Here is a 14,890-nt window from a genome sequence, read left to right as displayed (position 1 = left end):
CTTCATCAGTGTTTGGAAAAAGCATGCTCACTGCTGAATCTCCCTTTCAAACATTAGAAAAACTTAACTTGCATGCTTGTAAACAATGCTGAAGATGCTTAATACCTGGGGAATGGAGCCATCATATCCTTGCTTATAAATGACTTCCTGAATGGAATGAAGCAGTCTTGTATAACCACAGGCTGTATTACTAAAGAACAGGGGTGAGAATATTTGATTTAATAAATACATTGTAACATCAGCTAAAACATTAAAATATGAAGCTTTACAAATGAAACAGCTGATAAATTAAAAAAGGTACCAAGCAAATATCAAACAAGTTGGTCATAGTATAGTTTACATATGCTCAAAGTCATTATTTATAAGTAGCCAGTCTCCAGCACTTTACTTCCTGTGCCACCAGCACTTTTGTTCCTTGGCAAACCAGATTCACCTCTATGGGTCAAAGGCGCCCTATAGGCCTGATAACTGCCAGTGGACTTCACAGGCCAATCGAGATTCACCAGACCCTATAAAGCCATGACATCTGGGTTAGATCCTCAGTCTGAGCAACACATTGTTGGGTGAAGCTGCAGAATAAATTCCTCATGCCTTGCCTTTTCTTTTTATTGGCCTACTCCAGCACCTGACCAACAGCCTGTCTCTGATCCTTTATATCGTTTGTATGTCTGCCTGTTCAAGAATTATGTGTCTCTGGAGTTCTGAATCCTGGTCTGCCTGCACCAGAACTAGATTCCCCTGGACCCACAGCCTTCCTCTGAGCTTAGCAGAGTATATTAATTAGTGACATCATGTGAAAGTTAAAGCATGAAGAGCTTAGGAGGATTTAATTAGAGCTACATCAGATGTTACATATTTATTACAAAGAAAGCACTTCTGTATTGGAAAAAGAATAAAACTCCTGTGCAGGCTGTCACATGGACAATCACATACATACCTTGTTTCATTCATTGCATGTACATTGAATGTACACACATGCTGGAAAACTGCAGCCAGTCATACCTTTCCAGCATGTGTACAAACAATAAAATAAGAAAATAAGTACAAGTGCAAAGTATTTTTTTGTGAAGGAAATACAATATGTTTGAAGCAGGGTTGTTTATCTCTTATAACGTTAGTGCTTTAATGAAACAACTGAAAAATAAAATCCCACTGTATTTCAGACAATTATCTCTGAAAAAACCTGACTGAAGCCTTGGGTAGCTCAATACACTAGCTTTCAAATGAAGTTGTTCATAAATCCTTAGGCAACACATAACGCACTACCTGTTTTGATACAAAATTTGAAGTAGCAAAATTGGCAGTTTCAGCAACACAGCCCTGCATGGAGAAAGGATACCTTTGCACAAGTTACAGTCCAGCCATAAGAGAACAAAAACAGAGAAGTTTTGAGACTAAAACATCCTTGTTGCACACTCCCTATATATGCCTGCCCGAGAACTGAGATCTGTTGGAGGGGCCCTCCTCTGTGTCCCCCCAGTACAAGACATACACTATGGTGGGACACGGGAGAGGGCCTTCTCTGCTGTGGCACCCCGGTTGTGGAATGCCCTCCCTTTGGATGCCCGACTGGCGCAGACATTGGTCTTGATTCAGTGCCAAGTAAAAACGTGGCTTTTTACTAAAGCCTTTGAGGGCTAAATGTATTCCCTAGCGCATTGTTTTAACTGTTTTACATTTAACTTTTTTTAGCTTGTTTAATAGTTTAGTATGTTTTTAGGTGTTTAAACTATTTATTGTTTTATACTGTTTACACTGATTTTATCTGTATGCCACCCTGAGATCTTAATGACATAGAGCAGGATAGAAATGTTTTAAATAAAATAAATAATAAAATATCCCAGAACAGGCATCTATTCAAACTAATTTGCCAAGATATTCCCATCATATCTTGTGTCTGTATTCTAGAAATCATACTATATATTCAGCAAAGCTTCCCAGTGCTTAAAAGGTGTAGTGAAAACAACTGTAATAAACCAAGACTACTGATGCACATTCAAGATTCTTATCTCAAAACTACCATGTCACCCTACATTTGGTTTTACTGGTTGCAAGCTACACCTCACTCTCTAGCATTTCTTGTCACCCCAGTCTGTGAAATGTGAAAAGTTACTCCCAACCAAGGTTCTGATTGTCAGGTTACTGTCATTTCTATATGCTTTAGAAGGTAAAGCATGGAGCTCTTTTTTGTACATTCATCAGCTTCTGCTTTATTCCCTTAACTGTGTAAACAAATCCAAGGTTGAAACCTTATTATGCAAACAAACTCATATTCTTAAATTTTATGTTTATATTTGGACAATTACTTAAATAAAAATCCTTTGCTTGGCAGTTATACATGAAGTTCATTCATTTCAATACAATTATAGAACATGGTGCAGGCCTAAAGCCAAATTTAGCAACTGCTACAGTAGCAAAAAATGACCACACTCTCACAGTGTGATCAACAATGAGAATAGTTCTGCTCACAGAAGGTGCTTCCATCCAATTTGGGGGATCACACCTTCTCCTCAGCCACAGCCTCCTCCATTCAGCACTGTTTCCTGACCAACTTTGTAGCATTTTGGAGGGCCTGGTGTAGAGAGGAGGAGGTGGAAAAGTCCACGTTCACCAGCCTTGTTGCACACACCTAAATCTGGATCCAACCCTATAAATTCAACAAATTGCTAACCAGAATGTTAAAATGTTATCTATTATTCTGTGAGAAATGGAAGGATATATAACACAGATGTAAGTTAAAACATCCCAGCTAAATCCTCCATGTGAAACTTAATATGTAAAACGTATGCTTGCAGGGCATATAATTATTGATGCAAACCATCTTAAGCTAGTGGAAATGTTAACTAGAGCAAACAGAAATATTGTTAGTCCCATTTATAATAATATTTTACGGGCCACAGGTATCTGTTGTATTCAGAAAGTCTGTTATTCTTCTTACAGATTTGTTAAGTAACACTTTCATTCTGCTAATGTGTTTAAACAATAGTTCTCATCCTTTTTTGTTTAACAATTTAGAAAGTGATGAAGCAAGAGTTCGTAAGAACGTATCCTAGTTACAACAGAGTTTCTGACTTCCCTATCAATAGCTTCTAGACATTAACAAAGGGAAGGTTATCAAAAGGTATGACAAATAGGCCTATTATCAGGAAGTAGACCCCATTAGGAAAGACAATTTAACCTGTTTTAGCAAAATTTATCAGAAAATCTATTCTCTATGTACATTTAAGCCGTTCTACCTATTCTTAATGTTCACTCCTTCAAAGCAACGAAGAATACAAGCAAATACAAGATTGTTTCTTGGATATTCTTTCTGGTGCAATAATAAAATAACATTATAAACTATAATGAGGAAACCCGGAGGGCAGCTATAAAGGAATATAGTATCAGAGATTACCATATAAAGATAAATCACCATTAACTTTCACTCAAAACTATGGCTGTGATCCAAAGGATCCGTTTATGCATAATTAAGGGGATGATCCTCTTTATGATGGGGCTCTCTCTGCTGTTTTAGTTACTGCCGTTCCCACAGTTGAAGCAGAAAGCAGCTTTTAAAACTGACTTGCTTAAATGAATGGTGAAGGCTGAAGTGGTAAGAACTAAAAAAAAAAATCAGAGGTAGTACACAGGGTTCTCTTACATACATATAAACAAATCCTTTGGTCTGCAACGTATGTATTAATAGCTCTATAGGTAACTTGGCCATGTCTACATAATAACATGTTCATCTGCTTCTATCAGATGTGGTATTAGTTACATTACTTTTCTAGCCATTTAGAAAAGTTAACATGAAATATATCCTGTGCTTGTATAAACTGGGGCATTCTGGGGCAATGAGTCGTCTCCAAGAATGAATGGAATGGTCTCATTTTTGTAATTTTCCCAGGGCCATTTCACCTTTTTAAAATGTGGGTGGGCAACCTCCAGGCCGCGAACCTAATCCAGCCTGCAGAGGTTGCCCATCTGGCCCACAGGGGCTTGGGCTCCCTCCGCTGGCCCCCTCTCCTCTCCAAGCTCTGCCCCCTAGCTTGTAGGTTAGCAGAGGTTTTGTGAGGAATGGGACAGAAATTGCGGCGGGGAGGTTGTGAGGAGACAGTAGGCAAAGGAATCCAAATCATAGTTGCTCAGGTGTTTTAAAATCAACTGTAACAGAGATAACAGTGGGCTGGACAGAAGGATCAGCTCCACTAGCATTTTGTGGGCCCACAGCGAAGGACCAGGCCAGAGCCACAAACAGACAGGAGTGTGTATTCTCTAACCCAGGATCCCTGCAGTTAAGGGAAGAAACCAGAGATAGAGCTGGAGCTTGGAATGCAAGTAAAGGCAGACGTCTGAGCTACTACTAGTATTTATACCTGTCCAATCTACTAGAGAGAGTAAAATCAGTTGCACACAATGTTATGTCTATACTATTAACTCCTCCTAAACCTCCCCTTTTTTGTGCAAACAAGTGAAATCAGAGGCTTCTCAAACTCACCATGATTTTATATCAGCACACAAAGCAGCTTCTTTAAGAAGGAAAAAGCCATCCCATTTAATATTCTGGATTAATTCTTGAGCCATTGTTTTTGACAAATCAAAGTAGTGTCCAATTTTTGAAAATGCTGTTTGGGTCACCTGTGAAAACATACCAATGCAATTACAGGTCAACGAATACAAGTTTTTCTTGCTAACATATAATTTATAAATTCAAAAATTAAATAACTATTTTTCAAGTAGGGTAATCACACAACTTGTGCACTAGTTGTGTGATTAGTTGTGCACTTGGATTCCTGCACTGAGCAGGGGGTTGGACTCGATGGCCTTGTAGGCCCCTTCCAACTCTATTATTCTATGATTCTGTGATTCTAGTTCTAATGAAGTACAGCAATGTAAGTAGTTATCATCCCCACTTCTTTCTCACACACACAAACACATAGAAGCTGTGCCTTCACAGTGCAAACCTAAGCCACTGTGTGTGCATGCGCATGTGCGTGAGAGAGAATGAATGAATGAAGAAATGATGCAAGCAGGACTAGGAGAGTGCTGATCAGGTGGGAAACGCCAAAATTGACTGGGCCCATTTACATGGTTGCTTAATTCACCCAAATTCCTGAAGGGGTCATGCAGCGGGGAAGTGGAACCCATGCTGCTGGGTGTGTACATGTGAAAGAGGGGAGCCAAGTCACCTTGGATGATTTCAGACACAAAAGTACAGTAGGAATTGTAGACCTCTAGTATCTTCAGTATTCCTACACTCCCTGCATTCTTGCACAGATGACAACATGCTGCAGGGGATGTTGGCATGGATAAGGTGGCTTTGATTTCTTCCATGCCCCTTTGTCAACATGTTGCATTTCTCCCTTTATCATTTGAATGCTAGAGCTGAGAAGCTCCTTCACTACATGCTGCATCCATATTTCCACACTATGCTATCACTCTTTCAGTTCAGGGAAAAGCAGCATTCCATTGAGCTTCTATATGTTACCAGTACATTGGGCTATTTAGGAACAATCAAAATATCTCCATCCAGGATGCCTTGTGTAAGGAAATCTAGTAGCCACATTTTATTTAAGCATAAATACACGTCTCTGAAGAGAAAGTGTACAGATGAATGTTCAAAGCGATAACTGCAATATTATACTCTCCAATTGATAGGGGGTTTTTTTCCACTCAGGATGTGTCTACACATTGGGCTTTTTCGCACAGCACAATAACCCACCATGGCTTATTTAACCCATGGTGAGGCTGTGACACATGCAGGGTGCATGCTGCCACCATTTTTAATATGCAACCTCCACTCGGGAGTTATGTCATATGTACCTAGAAAATGTAGGTTATGCGAGGGTTAAACAACCCTCGCATAACCCATGGTCTGTTTCAGGATTATGTGAAGGTTCTTTAACCCTCGCATAACCCACACTCACCAGGTTTGCACGACACAACAACTCCCGAGCTGAGGTTGTATATTAAAAATGGCGCACATGGGTGCTGTGGGTTGTCATGGTTAGATAACCCATGAGAAGCCAAAGCATTTCACCCAAACCCCGCCACTATGTCCATCACATGGAGGCTGCTTGGAACAGCCTCCATGTGGTATCTGTGGATTCCTGTCCCCGCACCCCCTGCTTTATATGGCAACTATAACTAGGGGCAGTCTACATAGCTAGTTGCTCAACACATTAAAACCCACACATGTATTGCAGTTTCTGTGTAACACACCAGCCCAAAGTCCTCTATATATGAGAGTAAATAACAGTACTCTTATTCATTATGCAACCAGGGAAAAGGGGACTTCCACTGGAATCAGATGAACTTAGGTGGTGATTAAAGGAGCGATCTGAAGTGTGTGTGACTTGCTCATGTAAATACTCTGAAAAGCAATAAGACTGCAGCTCATTATTAGCAAGTTCTCTTGGATTATGCCTTTATGATTGTGAGGCAAATAAAGTGGTAGGGTGCTTGACACAGAACACAGCTGACAGTCAACTCAAGCCACCTCCAACAAACTACATCATTGGACTTTAATATATATGTGGCATCCAAGTTGACCCGGATACAATTTTATCCAGAAAGCTGTGTAGCAAAACTGTCACAGTGAGCCACTTATTTCTCCCCAAATATAGAGTTCTCGATGTGATATATTCCAAACTACTACGTACAGCTCCATTAGAGAACTCTGTGAATAGAAGAGTGGCAGAAAAGTGAGATTTCTTTGCTCCCAGATCCCTTGAAAACCAGGGAGCTCATTTGGCCCTACTCAGTAGGAGAAGGACACTCAGGAGCAATCCTGTCAACCCCAGGTCAATTCCCCATTCCAAAGGTCAACCAGGGCTTCTGTTGCCTGTGAGGGCAACAGAAAAATTCCCATCAGAAAACTATTTGGATTATCAGCCCCTTGGGGCAGATCATCTTAATCAGTCCCCCTGCCCCTTCAGAGGCTCTGGGTCCCAATAAGTCTAAATTCCACCAGGCTCTTCAGAGGCTCTGGGTCCCAATAAATCTAAATTCCACCAGGCAGTGATCTGTCCATGACTTTCTATAGAAAGTTCTTCCACACCCAGATCACCATCATCCCACTCAAACAGCAGTTCTTATAGTGACCAGCTCAAAACAGTTTGGGGAGAAGAGGAGCCCGATTTAGCTGGTCTTTTAGTAGAGCTGATGGAATTGTGAATTGTACTTGTTCCAAACTCACTAAATGTAATGGAAGAAGCAAGTCACTAGGGCTGCAATCCTTCACACACTTACCTGGGAGTAAGTCCCATTGAGCTCAACAGGTCTTACTTCTGAGTAGACATGCATATGATTGAGCTGTGAAACAGAGTTTGGTATAGTACCAGGTAATTTAAATGTTTATTATTTTTATGTGCATTAGAAATAAATGTATCCCCCTTTATTAAAAATTCCAAGATTTTTTTAAAAAGAAAAACACTGTTTAATGTTACCCAACCTGGCAGATGTCTTAACTTCCTACCCTCCTGCCCATTTTATAGAAAATCGGTCAAACTTGTGGGTGGTCATTCATACATAAAGAACCACTATGCTGAATACCAAGTGTTTATATATGTAATGTTATAAATTCTGAGTTTAATCAAGGGACTATATCTTTTAATCAGCAAACATTAAACACAGAAAAAATATCTTTCAACAAAGAAGCTAACTATTGCAAAGTTAACAGAAAATGCAAAGCTTTTAATAAGCAAAAACAAAACAAAAACAAATTCAACTGCTAATAAAAATAGGATTTTCAAATATATCTACTTCTTTATGTTATACCACAAAGCACAAGGTATTTGGCAATTATTTAAAAATCACGATCAGTGCTTTTATTTTAGTGTAATGCCATAGAAAAGAATCTTACCATCAAATCAAATGTGTATTTCCAAGTTATTTAGTTTTGGGGTTCTCAAAGCAATTTAAACAAGGGCTGTTCTTTGCCCTATAATCTATCCTTTATCCGGATTACTGATCAGAATGTTTTTACTGCAATCTCTGCCAGAGCTCATCTTTTTATTGTATACGTCCAAGCCCCCTTAATGTTTTAGAAAGGCCTTGACTAACTGAACTTTGATCTGATGTCTTCATTGAGAAAAGCTCCAGGTTGCCCATTTCAGATGCAAATCCTCACTGAGGCCCAAGAGAGTTTAGTAAAGACAGCAAAAGAGAAGAAACAAGAAGTTTCCAGGATCCTCTTTGAGAATCCTGGGGAACACTGGTGTCCCTAATCCACACAGTTGCATGGATTAAGGTAGGTGATAACCTTTCTTGATTCTAAAGAATGAGCACAGTGCCTACAAACTGGGTGGAGACTAGGATTTGGCAGCAATAAAACACCAGGCAATAAAAGCCTGGCTATGTCAGAAGCCTATGAATAGACCTCAATGTACCACATTCCCAGGCCTAGTGGGGAAGCCTGCAAAAAGCCCACCTGAATCAAGTAAGCATGAATAATCTGTCTTAGCAGCAGCATGACTACAGAGACAGAGCAAAAGGGAAGAAAAATACATTTCTCTTAAGTATGAGATGATAAATTTATTAGTAGAATGTGGTTTCAAGCCTAGCCTTTCCTTAGTTTCCTATGAGCTAGCCTGCACAAGGAGAAATATACTTAGTTGTCATGGAGCAGAGTGTGCCTTTATGCTACCGTCTGCTGTTAACGTTTCTAATTGCAATACTAATGTGCTAGAAATTCTCAGATTTAGGATGAATCAAGGCAGAAAATTGATTTCATGCTGTGACAGTTTATATATTGCCCTAAGAACACAAGCAGTTCATTCATTAAAAGAGGGACTATATAAGTGAAAGAGAGGTAAATGAAAACCGCACATGCTATCCCTGCTTGCTATAAGCTAGGCAATATCTGTTTTTAGTTTAAATTTCAAATCATTAGCCAAATATAGAAAAAATAACAACTGCCCAAGCCACTGGAATCTGCAGCCCAAACTGTGTACCTGTGACGTTGTTGTTGTTGTTCAGTCGTTCAGTCGTGTCTGACTCTTCGTGACCCCATGGACCATAGCACGCCAGGCCTTCCTGTCCTGCGCTCTCTCCCGGAGCGTGCTCAAGTTCATATTCATTGCATCCGTGATGCTATCTAGCCATCTCATCCTCTGCTGTCCCCGTCTCCTTTTGCCTTCAGTCTTTCCCAGCATCAGGGTCTTTTCCAGAGAGTTTTCTCTTCGCATTAGGTGGCCAAAATATTTGAGCTTCAGCTTCAGTATCTGTCCTTCCAGTGAGCACTCAGGGTTGATTTCCTTTAGGATTGACTGATTTGACCTCCTTGCAGTCCAGGGGACTCGTAAGAGTCTTCTCCAGCACCACAGTTCGAAAGCATCAATTCTTCGGCGCTCAGCCTTCCTTATGGTCCAGTTCTCACAGCCATACATTACTACTGGGAAAACCATAGCTTTAATTATACGGACCTTTGTCGGCAAGGTGATGTCTCTGCTTCTTACTATGCTGTCTAGGTTTGCCATAGCTTTCCTCCCAAGGAGCAAGAGCCTTTTAATTTCATGGCTACAGTCACCGTCTGCGGTGATCTTGGAGCCCAAGAAAGTAAAATCTGTCACTGCTTCCATTTCTTCCCCTTCTATATGCCAGGAAGTGATGGGGCCAAATGCCATTATCTTAGTTTTTTTAATGTTGAGTTTCAAACCAGCTTTTGCACTCTCCTCTTTCACCCTCAACAAGAGGCTCTTTAGATCCTCTTCGCTTTCTGCCATTAGGGTGGTATCGTCTGCATATCGGAGGTTGTTGATAATTCTGCCAGCAATCTTAATTCCGACCTGTGATTCATCCAACCCGGCATTTCTCATGATGTACTCTGCATATAAGTTAAATAAGCAGGGTGACAATATGCAGCCTTGTCGTACTCCTTTCCCAATTTTGAACCACTCGGTTGTTCCACGTCTGGTTCTTACTGTTGCTTCTTGACCCTCGTACAGGTTTCTCAGGAGACAGGTAAGGTGGTCTGGTACTCCCATCACTTTAAGAATTTGCCACAGTTTGTTGTGATCCACACAATCAAAGGCTTTAGCGTAGTCAATGAAGCAGAAATAGACGTTTTTCTGGAATTCTCTTGCTTTCTCCATGATGCAGTGAATGTTGGCGATTTGATCTCTAGTTCCTCTGCCTCTTCGAAACCCAGCTTGTACTTCCGGTAGTTCTCGGTTCGCATACTGCTGAAGCCTAGCTTGTAGGATTTTGAGCATCACCTTGCTGGCATGTGAAATGAGCGCAATTGTGCGGTAGTTTGAACACTCTTTGGCATTGCCCTTCTTTGGAATTGGAATGTAAACTGACCTTTTCCAGTCTTGCAGCCATTGTTGAGTGTTCCAAATTTGTTGGCATATTGAATGCAGCACTTTAACAGCATCATCTTTTAGGATTTTAAATAGCTCAGCTGGAAGACTGTCATCTCCGCTAGCTTTGTTGTTAGTAATGCTTCCTAAGGCCCACTTGACTTCACTCTCGAGGATGTCCGGCTCAAGTTCAGTGACCGCACTATCATGGCTATCAGGGACATTCAGATCTTTCCTGTATAGTTCTTCTGTGTATTCTTGCCACGTCTTCTTAATCTCATCTGCATCTGTTAGGTCCCTGCCTTCTTTGTCCTTTATCATGCCCGTCTTTGCACAAAACGTTCCCTTGAGATCTCCAATTTTCTTGAAGAGATCTCTAGTCTTTCCCATTCTGTTGTTTTCCTCGATTTCTTTGCATTGTTCATTTAAGAAGGCCTTCTTGTCACTCCTTGCTATTCTCTGGAACTCTGCATTCAGTTGGATATATCTTCCTCTTTCTCCCTTGCTTTTCGCTTCCCTTCTTTCCTCAGCTACTTGTAAAGCCTCCTCAGACAGCCACTTGGCTTTCTTGCATTTCTTTTTCTTTGGGATGGATTTCGTTGCTGCCTCCTGAACAATGTTACGGACCTCCATCCATAGTTCCTCAGGCACTCTGTCTATCAGGTCTAATCCCTGAAATCTATTCCTCACCTCCACTGTATATTCACTGTATATATACCTGTGACATTAGCGTTGTCAAACTGCAACCCCGATATCCTACTTATGCCTTTTAAAGTTCCGTGGCAGCAGAAAGGAATAAAGCTACTGTGGATCCCCCAGATTTTTCCACCAGTACCTTCAGTTCACCTCCCAAATCTGTGAGCTTCAGCAACAAAACTCCCATTTTACCAAAGAGCATGTTAGGGAGGAAAGTTGGCAAATTAGATGAGAAGCACAAAACATGAAATAATTGTGCATCTTTAACATAGTATTCTTCCCTAACAAATATTTCTACAAAGGAATTCTTATGGATAGAAATAAAATGTGTTTGCATCGAAAATGTAAAACATATATATTTTGAAAGAGTAAACACAGCTATTACTAGCTAGTATATCTTTACCAATGCTTTGGAAACAGTGCTTTTAATTTTCCTGTACGCTGGATCCATACCTGCCAATTTATATTTGGAAATATAACTTCTTAAAAACACAGTGCAATCCTATTCATATCTAGAAGTAAATGGATATAGGACTGCAGCCTTATAAGATTTTCTTCTTTTCCTGAAACATGTATTTGCTCAACATTTTGCAATGTGTCCTCAAGGCAATTAAAGATAACTGAAGCATTTCAAATATTTTTCCAATATGGTGTTTAGCTATGAATGTGTCGTAGAGCTATGATTTAATCATTTTTAGCACCAAGCAGAAAATGAGGAAGAGAGGGGGTCTACGATGGCAGGCTGGTGCTCCTCTGCTGGCCCGCAATAGTGGATAGGAGCAACATTGGGAGGAGGGCTGCCACTGTGCCCAGGTGGGTGGAAAGATGCTGCAGGCAGTTCTCCCACTGGCAGTAGCAGGCAGAATAGCTCCAAACACGCATTCTGTGGCAGGAGTGAGCTTTAAATCTGCTGGATCAAAAGCCACCCCCAGACAGGCCTGATCCAGGCTAGTCAGCTACGCCAGCCCAAAATTAGAAGGTACATTCAGAGACAAGGATGGAAAGGTAGCTGCAATTAGCTGGGTATTTAGTTCTCCAGACAGAGGCGTATAGTAAACACCAGGATTATCTGTGCATCGGGAACCTATCAGGGGATCTGCTCTATTGCAATTACTTATGAGCAAGCAATTTTGCCAGGAGGCTGAGTATCTACAATGATAACATGTAAAGAGTTTTTACTTGCAGTTCGCACCACTGACCTCAGAGTCTGGTCACAGCAAACAAAGCTTTTGCTTTGCAACTACTGGTTTCAATTGCATCTTACATCAGTTTTCATAACATATTTCTATAACCTCCATTATACTTTAAATTTTAACATGGTATATTAATGGACCAGATTGGAAAGCATAATTGTACTTCACAAAAAATATCAGTTTTTCATGATAATGTCAGTATTTTCCCCATCTCCACATATGAATTTGGTAATTTTTGTGTAACTTATAAAGTATATTTTCTGATGGTTCAGCCTGGCATATCAAGCTTCATATTAATACAATTGATGAGGTTATATGGTCATCCTGGAGGGTGTTTGATTTGACATGTCACCATTTATAAATCTTATCTCTGATACAAATACATAGCTATGTCTGTGCAATTACACAGAAAACCAAACATGCCAAGCCTTGTAAAATCATTTTGTCATATTCCAATTATATTCTTTAGAATAAGGTTGAATTTACTAGGCAGTTGACTACACTTACATCAGAATATATAAAATACTGAAGCCAAACAAAGAACAAGTTTCTAGGATTGTGTACACCAAAATATTCCATTTTATTTTAGAGACTTGACCATAACATTATTCTAGGCAAGAACTAGCCTAAGGAGAAATATAATTAATAAAACACTAATAACCATAAACTCGGTAGAACTGACCACTGGGCCTATTTCTTACATGCTGCCTTCATAACGATTAGTTTATAGTGACAGTGAAGCTGATATAATCTCAAGTGCTTACTTTACTTATTATGCACATGGATAAGCAAGTCAACAGCTTGATTCAATTCCATGCTTTCACTAGAGGGATCTACTAAGTACTATTCATTCAACCTATATAAACACATCTATGTTGGGATAAATTTAGAAAGCTATTCGGTATAAATAGAATGAATGCCTCCTGAAGACTCGTGCAGCAAATTTTATAGCTCCGATCTTGAAGTGCTTTTATTTTAATATTTACAATTCTTATTACAGATGACAGTATAATGTTTTTAAGGTGGAATTATACATTACATTTGCAAATGAATATTCCCAAACCTGTCTGGCTAATGAAACATGAATGCAGGGGTGACGGGGAGGACATTTGTGGGGAGAATCAGCTGAGAAGAAGATGATGCTTAACAGTGGCCTGGTCCACACGTAATGACAACTCTGAGTATGGGTTGTCATTGAATCTTGGGTTGTTGTTACATATGAACCATGCACTATGGTTAAACTATGAGTTGTTAACCACAAACAAACCAGAGTTCACAACCCAACAACAAACCATGGGTTCTCTTCCTGAGTTGTTCATAGTTAACAACCCATAGTTAAATCATAGTGCAGGATTCGCAGGTAACGACAACCCATGATTCAACAACTCATGATTCAACAACAGTACTTTTGCCAACCATACTTTGTGTTGTTGTTACATATGAACCAAGTCAACTTCTATGGATGGTAAAACTCCCCCAAAAGTCCCTTCCAGGCCATTTCCCCACAACTGGAAAAAAACCCCCACAGGGGGACATTTGCAGTAGACAATTGACATGTGGTGGAAGGGTTAAGCAATCTTCCACCCCAGCATTAGCAGTAGAAGACAAACATAAGGGTTGATGTAGTTCCACCATTAATGGTGTAATTAGTTTCTGATTTCAACATGTAATTTTAATCAGCAAATATTTGCAATTTAATATACATCCTTCTTTGAGGAATCATAGAATCATAGACTAGTAGGGTTGGAAGGGGCCTACAAGGCCATCGAGTCCAACCCCCTGCTCAATGCAGGAATCCAAGTCAGAGCATCCCTGACAGATGGCTGTCCAGCCTCGTCTTGAAGGCCTCCAGTGTGCGAAAGCCCACCACCTCCCTAGGTAATTGGTTCCATTGTCATATTGCTCTAACAGTCAGGAAGTTTTTCCTGATGTTCAGCCGGAATCTGGCTTCCTGTAACTTGAGCGCATTATTCTGTGACCTGCACTCTGGGATGATCAAGAAGAGATCCTGGCCTTCTTCTCTGTAACAACCTTTCAAGTACTTGAAGAGTGCTATCATATCTCCCCTCAGTCTTCTCTTCTCAAGGCTAAACATGCCCAGTTCTTTCAGTCTCTCTTCATAGGGCTTTGTTTCCAGTCCTCTGATCATCTTTGTTGCCCTCCTCTGAACCCTCTCCAGTTTGTCTGCATCCTTCTTAAAGTGTGGTGCCCAGAACTGGACACAGTACTCCAGATGAGGCCTAACCAGTGCTGAGTAGAGGGGAACTAGGACTTCCCGGGATTTGGAAGCTATGCTTCTATTAATGCAGCCCAAAAGAGCATTTGCCTTTTTTGCAGCCACATCACATTGTTGGCTCATATTCAGCTTGTGATTGACAACAATTCCAAGATCCTTCTCGCTTGTAGTGTCGTTGAGCCACGTATCCCCTATCTTGTAACCGTGCATTTGGTTTCTTTTTCCTAGGTGCAGAACTTGGCATTTATCCCTATTAAATGTCATTCTGTTGTTTTCTGCCCAGCACTCCAGTCTATCCAGATCACTTTGAATTTTGTTTCTGTATTCCAAAGTATTAGCTATCCCGCCCAATTTTGTGTCTTCTGCAAATTTGATCAGCATTCCCTGCACCTCCTCCTCCAAGCCATTAATAAAAATGTTGAAGAGCACTGGGCCCAGGACTGAGCCCTGCGGTACCCCACTCGTTACCTCTCCCCAGTTTG

At 40.5% G+C, this 14,890-nt stretch overlaps 1 protein-coding gene across 16 annotated transcripts in view; it reads right to left on the bottom strand.

The window, feature by feature from the left end:
- ELP4 (elongator acetyltransferase complex subunit 4) overlaps nucleotides 1-14,890 on the bottom strand; it is a 273,599-nt gene that overhangs the window by 201,794 nt on the left and 56,915 nt on the right. For 12 of the 16 annotated variants that reach the window (XR_014790626.1, XM_084853055.1, XM_084852962.1 and 9 more), the window contains 3 exons: nucleotides 7,231-7,293; nucleotides 4,478-4,617; nucleotides 106-190 (listed from right to left, as the gene is read on the bottom strand). Coding sequence is in view for 14 of the 16 variants with exons in the window: in XM_084853055.1 (XP_084709181.1) it covers nucleotides 106-190; nucleotides 4,478-4,617; nucleotides 7,231-7,293 (288 nt within the window). In the remaining 2 variants the exon portion in view is untranslated. The remainder of the gene's footprint in view (nucleotides 1-105; nucleotides 191-4,477; nucleotides 4,618-7,230; nucleotides 7,294-14,890) is intronic. The other 4 variants (XR_014790629.1, XM_084852980.1, XM_084853065.1 and 1 more) reach the window with 1 other exon arrangement.

Source organism: Heloderma suspectum, chromosome 1, assembly GCF_057233095.1.
Source record: "Heloderma suspectum isolate Gila_16-S chromosome 1, 16-S_ref, whole genome shotgun sequence".
Lineage (NCBI taxonomy): Eukaryota > Metazoa > Chordata > Lepidosauria > Squamata > Helodermatidae > Heloderma > Heloderma suspectum.
The sequence above is the reverse complement of the archived record's forward strand: the minus strand, read 5'-3'. Positions and strand labels throughout refer to the sequence as shown.